At 55.5% G+C, this 13,501-nt stretch overlaps 3 protein-coding genes across 3 annotated transcripts; 1 reads left to right on the forward strand and 2 right to left on the reverse strand.

Moving 5' to 3' along the window:
* Positions 1 to 84: 84 nt before the first annotated feature.
* LOC34622511 lies at positions 85 to 6,118 on the reverse strand. The gene is made up of 15 exons (XM_026336651.1): positions 6,041 to 6,118; positions 5,763 to 5,834; positions 5,399 to 5,522; positions 5,063 to 5,136; positions 4,528 to 4,864; positions 4,355 to 4,410; positions 3,882 to 4,212; positions 3,101 to 3,345; positions 2,818 to 2,915; positions 2,209 to 2,275; positions 1,824 to 1,970; positions 1,560 to 1,674; positions 788 to 1,431; positions 241 to 386; positions 85 to 124 (listed from the first exon to the last, which is right to left on the reverse strand). The coding sequence occupies exons 1-15, from the start codon at positions 6,116 to 6,118 to the stop codon at positions 85 to 87; spliced, it is 2,574 nt and encodes an 857-aa protein (XP_026192436.1).
* Positions 6,119 to 6,971: 853 nt separating this feature from the next.
* On the forward strand, positions 6,972 to 8,563 carry LOC113147146. Its single transcript, XM_026336652.1, has 5 exons — positions 6,972 to 7,115; positions 7,687 to 7,734; positions 7,855 to 7,919; positions 8,144 to 8,207; positions 8,519 to 8,563. The coding sequence occupies exons 1-5, from the start codon at positions 6,972 to 6,974 to the stop codon at positions 8,561 to 8,563; spliced, it is 366 nt and encodes a 121-aa protein (XP_026192437.1).
* Positions 8,564 to 9,393: 830 nt separating this feature from the next.
* Positions 9,394 to 13,247, reverse strand: LOC34623190 (chromatin modification-related protein EAF1). Its single transcript, XM_026336653.1, has 10 exons — positions 12,843 to 13,247; positions 12,477 to 12,687; positions 12,172 to 12,440; positions 11,826 to 12,068; positions 11,450 to 11,638; positions 11,306 to 11,353; positions 10,619 to 10,798; positions 10,141 to 10,238; positions 9,754 to 9,916; positions 9,394 to 9,594 (listed from the first exon to the last, which is right to left on the reverse strand). The coding sequence occupies exons 1-10, from the start codon at positions 13,245 to 13,247 to the stop codon at positions 9,394 to 9,396; spliced, it is 2,007 nt and encodes a 668-aa protein (XP_026192438.1).
* Positions 13,248 to 13,501: the final 254 nt, after the last annotated feature.

Genomic DNA, 13,501 nt, shown 5'->3' on the forward strand with positions numbered 1-13,501 from the left:
TTTCAGGGCGAAGGAAGACCTACACCCTAAAGAAGCAAGAGCAATCGACATCTGATTGGCGCTGCTGCTGCTGTTGCTGCCAAGTTATAGGTTGCTGCAAGCTGCGGCAACGCGGTCCGCAAGGCTGTTAGCACACACACAGAGCGCATACCCAAAGCCGTAAACTTTAAAGCGGCACCTGTGGAGAGGCTGTAGTAGCCTGGATAACACTAAAGGCATGGCAATATCCAAGCAGATTACCTTTGAGATGCTGCTTTGATCCTAAAATGAACGGTAGCAGTAGGTGCATCCACGCTGAGGTGGATGTACACCGGACCCTCTTGAGCCGTGCCTGCTGCTACTGCCTCCTTGCCAATAACTTCTACCACCGCTGCCCCGACAGTTCGCTGCGCGCAATATGCCACGCCACCCACTCTGAGTGTGAGCTGCTCTCGAAAGCTTCATTGAGTGGCAGGAACGAGCAGCCTCCAGAAGCACAACTTGGCCTCTGTACTTAGACACAGCGGCTTTACAATGTGCAAGAAAGCATTAGGGAGCGACGAGCACTTGCTTTTGCGCTTACAGCAAAGGTGTTTGCAAATTCGCTGCACAGCACAGGCCGCTGCAATGTGGCGGCTGCCGCAGCCTCCCCAGGTACAGCAGCCCAGCCACTGCCCAGCTGCAGCAGAGCACACAACAGCAAGGAAACGCATGCAGCAGGAGCAGCACAAAGCACGGCTGCTCAGAGCGCTGCAAACCCAGTAGAGCAAAGGCAGCAAAATACATCATCCACAGCAGCGCGCGTCACCTGCTCCGTAGTGATGGCAAGAGGCTGCAGTGGCTGCCGCTGTAGCGGCTGCTGCTGCTGTAAACTAAGAGAAAGAACGTCTAAAACAATGTCATCAGCCCCGCTTTTGCTGCTGCTGCTGCTACCATTGCCACTGCTGCTGCTACTGCTGCTACCATTGCCACTGCTGCTGCTGCTGCTGCTACTGCTGCTGCTGCTGCTGCTGCTGTCAAGGTCCAACAGGTCAATAGTGGGCAGGGGTTGAGGGGGTGCTGGTGCTCCTGCAGTCGCTGCAGCAGCAGACGCTGCTGCAGGAGCTGAGATGCTGCCGAGCATCCCGCCATTTGGCATAGCTGCTGCAACGGCAGGCGCTGCTGCTGCGGCTGCTGCGGCTGCCGAGTCTCCTGAGAGTCCACCAAAGAGAGCAGCAGCCATCCGCTCCCGTTCTGTCAGCTCGCGCTGCTGTTGCTGCAGATGCTGCTGCTGGTACTGGGGTTGTGGAGGCAAGTCGATGGCGGAAACCGCTGCTACTGCTGCATGCGGCTGCCATGCGCTGCTGCTGCTGCTGCTGCTGCTGCTGCTAGCAGCAGCAGCAGCAGCAGCAGCAGCATGCTCCGATCCATTCGTAGAGCCGACAAAGCCGAAAGGACCCCAACGTCGTGGACCTGAGCGCATGCAGAAAAGGCAGCCACATCTCTGATAGCGCGCAAAATCTTGGCGTGGGGTGCATGCCTCGCGTTGTGGCGATCGTTTCCAGCGAGATTTTTCTGAAATGCACACAACCTGCACGCACCCTGCACTTGGAGTCCAGTGCTAGAAGAGGCAGGAGCTGCAGCAGGCCTGGATTGCGGCTGCTGCGGTGCAGTAGGCAGTGCATAGGGAGTGAAGTTCAAGGCAGCCGTGTGAGCCTGAGCAACCAACCCCACGCACAAGCAAGCAAGCCGCAACAGTCAGCGCACATCCGGATTCGCACCCTTCAAACCGAACGGCAGAGCTCAAACCAGGAGTTCGAAAAGGTGAACCGGATAGCCCAGCAGGTACAGCTCAGGAGACGGACTGGCTGGTGGTGCTGCGCAGCTCCTGCTGCGGAGTGAGGTGCTACGGCTGGTGCAGCCGCAGCAGCAACGGCAACGGCTGCTGCTTCTCGCTGACTCCGGGGAATGTAAGCTGCAGCTCCTGCTGCAACGGCGGCTCTGGCATACGCCTGCACGCAACAGCAGAAATCCCCCAATACAGGCAGTCACACAAAATTGCAGCATAGCCAAATGGGAGAATCCATACCCAGGCACACGCACAATGCGGTAGCTTTTGCAGTAGCAGCCGCAGTGGTAAGTGCAGCAAATAGTGCAGCAGCAGCAGCAGTAGCAAGTGCAGCAAATATTGCAGCAGCAGCAGCAGTAGCAAGGGCAGCAAATATTATAGCAGCAGCAGCAGTAGCGGACCGCTCCCGTGTTCAAAAGAGCATCTGAAGGAATATCTTCGGTTGCTGCGTCGAACGGAAAAACCTCCCTGAAAACAAACCGATGCACATCGAATGCCGCAAGCTACTGAGGCTTCTGATCGCAAGCCCTTTCTTTGGCAGTTTGTTGGTGTTGGCTGGAAGCGTGTTTGTGTGCTTGCGAAGCGCTCGTCTGGTTCGCAGCCTCGAGGATGTTCAACGAATACAACGAGATATCGTCGTGTCGAACCCGAGGAGTTTGGAAGGGAGCAACTGCAGTAGAAGGGCCCCCCTGAAGCATCTCTCTTGAACATCCGTTGTTGTTGCCAGACGCTTCTGCTGCTGCTGCAGCTGCTGCAGCACCATGCCGTCCACTGCAGCTCTCCCGTCTGCAGGTGCTGCTGCTGCGTGAAGCGCTGACAGCTTCACCAATGCCCAAATCAGCCAGCCTCGCGTTGCTTTGCTCTCATGCGTCCTGCAGAGACACGCAGCAAACGGCGTGCAAGTGCCGTGCTGCTGTCTGCTGCGCACAGAAGGCTGCGTGCATGCGCTTCGGGGGAGGCTACAGCTGGCAGCTAGCTCCAAACGCCAGGACGTAGAGCCGCTCACTCACCACTGCGCAGCCTTTCGAAGAAGCGCTAGCAAATCACGTTGCGAAAGATCTGGCAGCGAGCACAGGGAACCAAACTCGCCCAACACCCAGCTAGCCACCTGCGGCGACACCCTCAAGCGTGAAAAAAGACAGCTGCTGCGACACAAAAAAGCTCTGATTCTTGAAGCGAACAGTCGAAACTTGAAGGCGCGCACACGGCCTGCACCGAGCAGAGTGAGTCCATCCTCGCGTTCATGCGCGGCTTCTTCTCTCTGAAACAGCCAGACGCTAAGCAGAGCTCTACCTGGATTAGGATGTCTGGAATCTGCTTTTTGCGTCTCAGCAGCAAGGCGAGGGCATTGACCACATACACCCTGAATTCGTAGTCTTGCTGAGGGGTCCCATCCGTTCCGTCTGCGACCAACTGCAGGAGAGACTGCGCTGCGTGCATCGCAGCGGCTGTGCTGCTGCAACTGCCGCTGCTGCCGGCAGTCGCTGCTGCTGCCGCTGCTCCAGGAGCACCTAAGCAGGCTCCCCCCCCTCCTACCTCCAGCAACGCGAGCACAGAGCTCACGAACCACTTCGGACTTGGCGAGAATCTGGAGCGACACGCGAAAAAAAAATTCACACAAAGGAGCCTGACTAGCCTTACCCTTGGAGGCATGACACGCGCCGCCTCCAACATTTTTCCTGCGTGCAAAGGCGTGAGGCGTGCAGGCAGGGGACTGTTCGAGGGTGCGATCGCCATCGGTGGAGTGGAAAGCAAGGGGGGATAAGAAGGATGCATTCGGATGAGAGCTTCGCGACTCGCCTCTCCGCCAGCATAGCGACTCGAGAGACCAGGCTCGCCCTTAGATGCGGGTCCGCTGCCGTGCGGAGATGTTGCAAAAGGCTTTCCACGACGAAGGCAACGTTGCTGGGGTTGGTAATGACTGCAAGGAGGTTGAGCGTTTTGTGCTTCAGCGTATCATCGGCATCCTCGAGGCAGTCGATGATGGCGAGCTGGTGGCTGGCTGCATGCGTAGGGGCCACTCCTGCCAACGCAGCGAGACCTGCAACTCCTACGTAGCGCAGGTTGTTGTTGTTACAAAGAAGAAACTTGGAGGTAGCCGCGGCAGCGGCAGCCAGCAGGCGCTGCTGCGGATACACCGCAGCAGCTGTACGTACACCGGAATACACAAGTGCGAACCCCACGTTCGCCGTGCAGTCTGCACGGCGCATCGCCTCCTCCAGCACCAAATACACCTCGGATGACAAGCGGGCATCTCCAGCCACGAGTTTCGCGAGGACTGACAAGATACTCATCTGAGAGCAAACTCCAAGACGGATGCCATGAAGACGCACATAGACGCGCGGCAAACAAGGCCCTGAACCACTACCCACCTCCATCAAAAGCCTTTGAGCTAAAGAATCAGTCTGCCAAGGCTTGCATTCGGATCCCATCGTGTACTCTAGCGCCCTCACAACGACACGCCGAAACAGCTGCCTCGCCCGCACGACGTTCTCTAACAATCTGAAAGCAGCAAGAACCCCCCCCTTCCCGTTTTAACACACATACCTGTATCCACGGAGCAGGAACTCTGTGGTATTCAAAATCCTTGGGTAGCTTCCTATCTAAGATTTGTTTGAGGATGCAGACGAGAGAGGCGACAAACTCGGTGCACTGGGCCCTGTGCGTTGTCGCGAGGCGTCGCAGCAGGTGTAGAGACACCCCCATGACCGATGGATCACCGTCACAAAGAGCACGCCTTATTTTTCCCAGTAGATCTGGAATGATGTAGTCGTCTTCTTCAGCGCTTCCTGCCCCTTCAGGCTGTTGTGGCTGCTGCCGCTGAAACGGCTGGCTCGAGAGCTGCGGCTGAGATCGAGGGGAGAGGAACGGGGGAGGTGGTCGCAGAGTGATCACTCGATGCAGCACCATGACAGCCTTCCTTCGAATTGCACCGAGCGGGTGCTGCAGCAAATCCGTCGCTGCCGCAGCGACAGCAGGCAACATTTCAAGGGTGAGCAGACGCGAGACACATTGCAGCGCCGCCTGCGCGTACAGCACGTTAGGTGACCGCAAATCCTGACACCACACCCACATTACACCACCCACAAGACGAAGACACAACCCTGTGTTTCCCTGCAGACTCTTTCAGCAGACTACTCGTACGGTGAGCTCCAAGAAGCTTCTCTCAGAATGTCAGGAGAGCTAACAGAAAACTTGCAGGATAGACTCTCAAGCACGGCTCTAAACGAGGGACTGCAGGCATGCAGCGTTTGCCTTTTGAATTGTGTTGACAAGAAGCAGCATCAATTCGTGGTCTTGATGCAAGAATAAATTGCACGCCAAATAGCCTGCAGCAGTATCCGGACCAAAACGCAACCCTCCCCAGCGATGAAGCGAAGCGAGAAAGGCGTCTTTTGCGGCGAGAAGACTCTGCCTTGACAGGGCAGGCGCCTTGCCGCTGCTGCTGAGGGGCCTCTATGGCACCGCAATGCACACGCACTGCTTTCGCACAAAAGATGTTGCGGGGGGAAAGGGGAAGAATGGCGGGATACATGGCTGCGTAAGGGGGGTTTGGAAGGAGGGCTTGATTTTAAGCGTTTTATTATGCACCGATCCACTTGGCCCTTGCTTGCGGCTGGTTTGCGAGCTTGACTGCATGGATATGCGCGAAAGCGGCACTGTGGCCTAAGAGCTCGACGTACAAACTCCGAATGATATACTCTTGCATGCGCCGCTACCACACAAACCCCGCAACACGCATACGCATACGCATACGCACACAGACACGCACGCGCATTCACCGAGGAGGATACGCCGCATGCGGCGTGCACTGCGAAGCCAGAACGAATCCTAAAGATGGAGAGGCAAAACTCAGGTCCGAATCCATATATGTATATTCAACAAGTGCAGGATGCAGCACCACTTTGAAAGGCAGCTCCGCAGAGGAGGGAGGAGTTGGGGTTCTCCTACTCACAGTGGAGACTTTGGGTTGACTCATTCGCTCTTTGAGGACGACGATTTCATTGGCAATAATTCTGTCTTCCTCCTGAAGTTTTTGCACATACGCATGTGCGCATTTGCGCCCCTGCGTTCCTATTCACGCTTCTACCCAATCACGCGCTAGAGCAAAGCCTCGCAAGTCTCCCGTCGTCAAAGAGCAACAAGAAGAGGTGCAGCCGTCAGAGCTCCCAGTCTGAGCTCCTGCCCTCATTCGCTCTAAATTTTCACAACAACTCAACCTGTCGAGCGTACTTGCTTGGATCTGGCCTCTCCAATAAACTTGATGAGGTCAAAGAACTCCTTGCTCACGTGGGGGCTTGAGTTATGCATTTTCGCAGGGGGTTGGCGTCTAGACAGCAGAGAACGGGATCCGAAAGGAAACGCCTGACTCCAACTCGCAGTAGCTCGTAGCTGATGCCGAAGCGGCAGCAGTTGCAGCCAGTGCTGCAGCTGCCGTCCAGCTTCCACTGCCTTGGCAGTTGGTGTTGCTGTTGAGACTTTTAGCGGTATTTCCCAGCGCCGCACTGTCACTCTGAGAGCACGAGACCTCTGGGATGTCGCCTTACGTGGGCCCTGGGGTGTACAGACACAATACGGCTTGGCGCCGCCGACACACAGGCGTAAGACCTCATGCAGAAGTGAGATGCAAACTCTTTGCCGGGGTTCTTTGCGTTTAAGAGCCTCCAGCCTCCAGGGAATTCCGACACAGGATGTTTCTGCGTTTCAGCCGTAGTTACCGCCGGAGCTGTGCGTGTTGTTGCTGTCGTCCCTTGTCTGGGTATAGCTTGCCGCTAGTGGAGCCGTTGCTGCCGCAGGAAGGAGCGAGCCGCTGCTGTTTGTGCAGCAGCCACTGCTGCCGGACGTCTAGACTGAGCTGTCTACGGCTTATGTGAGGCAGGAAGCTGTCTTTGATGCGCGCAATGCGTGGCATGCAGGAGCAGCAGCAGCTTCCTCGCTGCTTCCTGATGGGGCTGAGGCGACGACAGGAGCTCCAGCAGGGAGCCGCACACAAAATACATCTCTGTCATGAATCAAATTGTTCTTTTTCCCTTCACGATCTTATATCTCTACCCTAAACAGAGCAACAGCCGCTGTTGCCGTCCCTGAGATATCGGTGCAGGTCGCTGGTGTGGAAGCGGTAGCCGTTGTACGTGCCTTGGTTGCTGCCGTTGCGGTATAAACTATGAGTGTAGAGCCACCACGACGGCTTTTGCCGATGCTGCTGCTGCTGCTGCCGTTGTTGCTGCTCTTGATCGGCAGCAGCGTCGGCAACAACAGCAGCAGCAGCAGCACGAGCACCGGCATAGTTTTCACAGCCACTGCTCAGGTAGGCTCTTGCTCATCCTCAAAGCACTCTTCTCCCCGTCCCCTGTGTTCCCAAGCAGCTGTCCTCTCTACACGACTGCCGAGTTCAGGGATAGTTGCAGCAGCCGCTGCCGGAAGCCTCGCTTTCCGCATGTCGGGGGCTAAATCGAGCAGCATCGCGCTTCGGCGCTCGCGCGCTCACAGGCACCCCATTGCATGGTCTGCTCTCTGATAGTCATGTGTATGCGGTAGTGGGTGTGCTCGTGAGCATTTTCGGTCGGTGCTTTCAGGTGTATGTGGAGGTGTGCGTGTATGGATATGTGTGTGTGCTTGTCTCCTATGGGTGCGTGTATATGCATGTGTGCATATGTAAATATGCATGTGTGCTTGTGTCCTCTGTTTTTCATATATATATATATATATATGCATGGGTGCATGTGTAAATATGTGTGTGTGCATATGTAAGTATGTGTGTGTGCATATGTACATGTTTGTGTGTGCATGTGCCCTGTGTGTGCATATATATATATATATATATATATGCATGTGTGCATGTGTAAAAATATGTGTGTGCATGCGTTTTGGGCATATAGGAGCTTCGAGGATCTTCTACGCTCGCAGCAGTGGGGGCACCGCCTCGTGTAAGCTCAGCGCTCTACACCCTGCAGAACGGAATGAGATGCACTGCGCATGGGCTTTCTCCTCATATGAATGTTCAGTGAAGGCTTCTTTGTCGTGAAAGGGTTTGTGTCTGATTGCAGCGTCTACAAGCTGGCGTCAGTGTCAACGAGCAGGATAAAGCGCAGAAAGGGTTTATCATCATTTGGTATGTCAAGCCTCGCATGCTGCCCCCCCAATCCTGACGCGGTTCCTATACGCATGCAGGGGGCAGAGGGAGTGCGAGAGCATGCGTCGTTCATGACTAACGGGGTCTTGTTGCAGCCTTTCGTAGGTAAATTCCCTTTCGCGCTACCCACCAGTGTTGTTAACAGCTCAGTAGAACCGCAAGACCATCTCGACTTGAGGGTTCTGCGGTACGTGGATTTGCAGGATGAGCATCACTTTGGTGTTTGTTGTGATCCTCGGTATTTGGATAACGGTCAAAATCGCAGATGTAGGTCGTACCAGTGTAGCCTCATGAGGAAAACTTGAACATACGTGTCTACTACTACTACTACTACTTCATGAACAACAACCTTTGACTTCCCTCTTTCTTTCACCTAGTAGGGCTTTCGCAGTGTTACCAGACGAATTTTTGCCGGATTTTTTTTCCCTCGGGATTTGCTTGCCTCCTGAAGATCTCTGCCTGCTCGCTAATGTGGCAGTTGGGCAAACCGTTCTATCTAGTGGTCAGCTTCTGTATGCTTCCTCTCCTCTCCAAACTAAGGCGCCTCGCCGGAGTCTTATGTGCCTGTTTTTGTGCAGGTAACTGACCCTCTGTTGCACACCAAATTCGTGTCTGCCCGCTAGTCATCCTTTTTTTTCCTCCGGTCTTGCCTCGCTCTGTATACGTGTTTGCTTGTGTTGATGCGCATGCATGTGTTTTTATGCGGATGTACACATGCACGCGCATGCGACGCACTCGCTCGTTGCTCCCCCCCTTGCCGCTTCTCGTCCCCTTTAGTATCCTCGTCAAGAAACCCTTATTTATATTTATATATATATATATTTCTCGAGGGGGTGGGGGTACATAGAAGCACACCGTGCGTTGTTGGCTTCTACAGGGGGGGTAGTGTTGCAGCATGTCACCACAGTCTGCAGGCTTGTCTTGCTGTGGTTTTTGGCAGCCCTCGTGTATCAGTTCTGCTTCGCTTTTTTCGAAAGACACTGACACCCCACCAAAACGCAACTAAAGTGCAGTGCTGCTGCAGCCTCGGTTGCCAGCATTGCTGCTAGAGCTGAGAGCGCTGTCTGCAGATCGGCGTTGAGGCTTCCTCAGTAGTCCTCCCCGGGCAGACCTCGCTGCGTGCGAATTTTCATGTGGGGGAAGGCACCCGCATAGAGGTGGCGTAGATGGTACTTCCCACAACAGGGAATAATGCTCGATAGGGAGATAGTGTAGATGGACGGGCATGCGGATCTATCCTACGCCACGCCTAGCTCCTTACCCCCCTCCTTCCCTCCCGGTGTAGGGCCGACTGCACGTGCGAAAACGGCTTGCTGGTGTCGCCACAGCCATCTGCCCCACCCCTTCCCCTCCCCCCAACAAAGGCAAGAAAAAACGCCATCGAGCAGAGGCGTGCAGCACAAACTGCACATCGGTCAGTCCAAGAGGGACGCCTACCCCCAATGCTTCGGTGTCATGCAATCCCCCCGAACGCCAAGCAGCAGCAGCAGCACATCAGGGGTTGGCGAAAAGCCACAGATAAAGAGCGCGGATCGCCTCCTGTAGCAGCTTGAGTGGCACCCCACCAAAAGGCTTTCAGAGAGTAAGAGAGAGACGCTCCTATGGGGGGATAACCTACATTGTGCGGAAACAGGGATTCCCCGGCAGTGTGTGTCTAGACTATATAAATATATATATCTATATATATATATAAATATATACCACACGGCAGCATTGGTCACACGCTGCAGCTCCTTCTGCAGCGTGTGACCAGTGCTGCGCCCTACTGCGGAAGCTGCTGCTGCTGCTGCTGCTGCTGCGCTCTTGTCAGCGCTGCAAGGCAAGGGTATCTTTCTTGCTGCTCCAAGAAATCTGGGTTGGCTGCTGCGGCACTTGCAAGGTCCCTCAGCAGCAGCAGCAAATACGGCTCTTCCAAGTCTCTCGGAGGAGGAGCCTGCCGATCGGCTACTCCAATGCGATTCATTGCAGAATGCCACCTGCACCACCATCGAGGAGGGCTCACGCACGCATGCATCCCCGCAGACTAGCGACAAACCACCCCTTGCAGAAACAACAACCGAAGCTTCCGCCTTTGCACAAGCGGCTGGATGCGGGGGAGGGATGCCGTCCGCTTGACTCCCCAAATTCTTCAGTAAAACGCACAAGCAGAAGCCCCCTTTTCATTTCAACCGACTTAGTCAATTAGTCACGTGCAGCCCACCTGAGAGGAAGAAATGCTCTGGCTGCTTCCGTGTTGGATGTTTGCGTCTGCGAGGTGTACGCGTAGCTAAAAGGTCGAGGCGCTGCGAGGGGAAGGACCTGCACACCCCACAAACGCATACCCCTCGAATTCCTAGAGCATCCATCGCACGGAGTGCCTCCAAAAATACACTCCCGCGCCTTGTGAACTGCCACATTATGTGCAACCTCCGTACGCGCAACAACAACGCATGCAGCTCAGGTCCAATCTACGTGGCAACCCCCAAAGAAAGCCGTATTCTGATGTCGCGAGCTTAGGCTCCGTCATCATGCGATTCGAAAAGTCAAAGCCCACGAGCGCGCATGAACTGGAGGGTAGTTCGTAGATGGATTTAGATAGGTATGCATATACATATACATATATAAGAGAGAGGGATCTGCAACAAGAGCAGCAGCTGCACTGCAGTGCAATCGAATCCTAGTGCATGAGAGTTAGTTACGCTTCTGGAGAAAGCGCGAAGGTCGTTCGTCCACAGCCGAAAGAGTCTCTGAGCTTCTGCAGGCAGCTCTGCTAGGGCAGCAACCTCATCTGAAACTGCTGCTTCTGGCTGCTGCTGAGGAGCAGAAGCGGAAGCAAGGCTCTGCATCAAACCTGCAACCTGATGCTCCTGTGGCTGCTGCTGCTGCACGCCGTCTTCATCGCTGTCGCTGCCAGCCTCGCACCATTCTGCACACCACATCGACGGCAAAAGCCGCACACTCCATGAGCGAGCTGCTGATGAAGGCGCTAGCGAGCGAGAAGGGATCGCCCTCCCATGGGATGAGACGCAGTGTATGTGCCTTCCTCTCCATCGAAAACATCTAGCCTCGGCAGCAAATTGCATATTTACAGCTCCTTATCGTGTACTACAGGGCTTATGAGGCTTGCCATCCAATTCCTCTTCAGTAGGCTTTGCTTGCTGCGCTCCATCGCTCTGCTGCTGCTGCTCAGTCACCGCTCTTGTTGCTCTTGGAGGTGTAGCTGCTGATGCAGCTGTTGGAGCTATTGGAGAGTCGTCTGTCTGCCTTCTCTTGACTGCCCTTGATTCTTCCGCGCTGCTACGTCCACCAATTCGTTCGCTGCTGCTGCTGCTGCTGCTGCTGCTGCTGCTGCTGCTGCTGCTGCTGCTGCTGCTGCTGGACAGGCTTGGGGCCTGCTGCTGCTGCTGCTGTTGCTGCTGCTGCTGCTGTTGCTGCTGTTGCTGCATTTCCTGCTGCTGCACTTCCTGCTGCTGCATTTCCTGTTGCTGCTGCACTTCCTGCTGCTGCTGCATTTCCTGTTGCTGCTGCACTTCCTGCTGCTGCTGCACTTCCTGCTGCTGCTGCACTTCCTGCTGCTGCTGTACTTCCTGTGGCTGCCGTTGCTCCTGCTGATCCTGAAGCCGCAGTGGCAGTAGTGCCAGGTGTCTAGACAGCCCGGCTGCTGCAGCAGAAAGCCAGCCAGTGGCACGTGCAGCCTGCCCCAGTCTCAAGGAGGTTAGCTGCACAGACAACACACCCGAGGCATCTCTTCCTAGATCTTCCACCACGCCAAAAAAGCCTCACGCCACTGCCACGGGGACTGCCCATCAAGGAGGCTTCAGCACTTGCAACACGGAATTTGCTTGGAGGGGGGGGGAAAGGAATGAGGTTTACACGAATTAAAGGTCACATGAATTTCGACATTACCGCATTGCCGCCTTCCTGCCACCGCTGTATCTGCTGCAGCACTGCCAGCAGCACATTTGTGGCAGCAGCGAATTCGGAGAGAAAAGGAAGCAGCAACTGCTCCTGCTGCTGCCTCGGTGCAGCAGCTGCAGCAGCTGCAGCTGCAGCAGGAGCAGTTGCTGCACCTGTTTCTGTCCTTGCGCTTCTTCTTTCCCTTTCCGTCCTCTGCTGAGGAGGAGCCCATCCGGTAGCATCTGTGAGTGCCTGCAGCGCACAGCGTCTGCCCCCCAAACTCCACGCGTTCACGAAGGCTGCATCCATGCCTTCATACAGCAACAGCCATTTTACGCTCTACGATTCGCCTTGCCTCGTGCAGCTTGTTCAGAGCTCCCCATGGCAGAGCGTCTGCTGATGCTGTTGCCGCTGCTGACGCTGCTTCGGTAGAGGCTGCGAAAGATCCCGTCACGCCACGGCCGAAAGCAGCAGCAGCACCAATTAGCGCATCGCCAGCGTTGGCGAGCTCGGCAGAGAGCCGTGGCTCTGTACCTGCTGAAGCAGTCAGAACGCACACACACACACCCTGCTCCCCTTGAAATCCGTGAAAAAAAGAATCCAAGCGTGCTGGGGGTGTCTCTGCTGAGCCATTTTCTCGGAAGCGCAAACGCTACTTGCCTGCGAGATCAAGAGGCTGCGGCTGGAGGGCAGCAGACTCTCCCGGAGGTTGAAAGGTCTGCTGCTGCTGCTGCTGCTGCTGCTGCTGCTGCTGGAAGCGGAGTTGAGCCGCAGCAGCAGCCTCCTGCATCGAGGAAAGCGCCGTGCTAACGATCCTCTGAAAGCCGCCAACCAACTGGCGGGGAGAGGGAGGATCCCCGTCAGCCCCCTCCTGCACACACAGCAAAAACACCTCCATGGTTCGTCCAAATTCCCAAGCTGACTACGGCGCACTGACTCGTAGGAATAATGCGAGGCATCACCCTGCGCTGAACTCCAAAGCCATGAACCTCACAACCCCCAAACCTCACAACCCCCCAACCTCACACCAACGAAAGGTCCAGGAGCCATAACAAAAGCTCCGCCTCCAGGCAGTGGGATCGGCGTCCATTGCTGCTGCTGCTGTTGTTGCTGCGGTTGTTGCTGCTGCGACTGTTGCGGCTGCTGTTGCGTCACGAGTCTCTGAACGACATGAATGGTTTGCCCAGATTGAATGCGGTAGTGCTGCAGTTGCTGCTCTGGCTGCAGCGCCTGCCCTCTAAAGATGAGTCGGATGCTCGCTGACGTTGTAGCAGCACCAGGGGAATCGGCACCGGGTGTAACGACAGGCTGCTGCTGCAGAGCTTCGGCAGCCAATTCTAGCAAGGCGGAAATCTCCAAGTCTTCCGGCAACTGCAGCGAGAAATTCCTCCCATCGACAGTCCTAAAGTTTAGGTCCAATAAATCCGACATTTTTGAGCTCTGGCTGTGAGATTTGAGCTTCAAAGCAGGATTGGCGAAGGCGGGCAGCAAGGGGAGCCGGTGTCTCGCTGTGTTTCGGCCGCATAAGCAGCGCCAATAAGGTCGAAGGTGCCGTCTTTTTAGGGGAATTTATCCTGCACATACCCAATAATGCGGTTCTCAGACCTCAATAACCCCATTAGACCATCCTGCAAAGCCTGCACTCCCCTGCGCATGCACTACTTGGCTGCTGCTAGACCGCAGCA

The sequence above is a fragment of the Cyclospora cayetanensis genome, unplaced genomic scaffold (genome assembly GCF_002999335.1).
Source record: "Cyclospora cayetanensis isolate NF1_C8 unplaced genomic scaffold, CcayRef3 CcayRef3_contig_14, whole genome shotgun sequence".
NCBI lineage: Eukaryota > Apicomplexa > Conoidasida > Eucoccidiorida > Eimeriidae > Cyclospora > Cyclospora cayetanensis.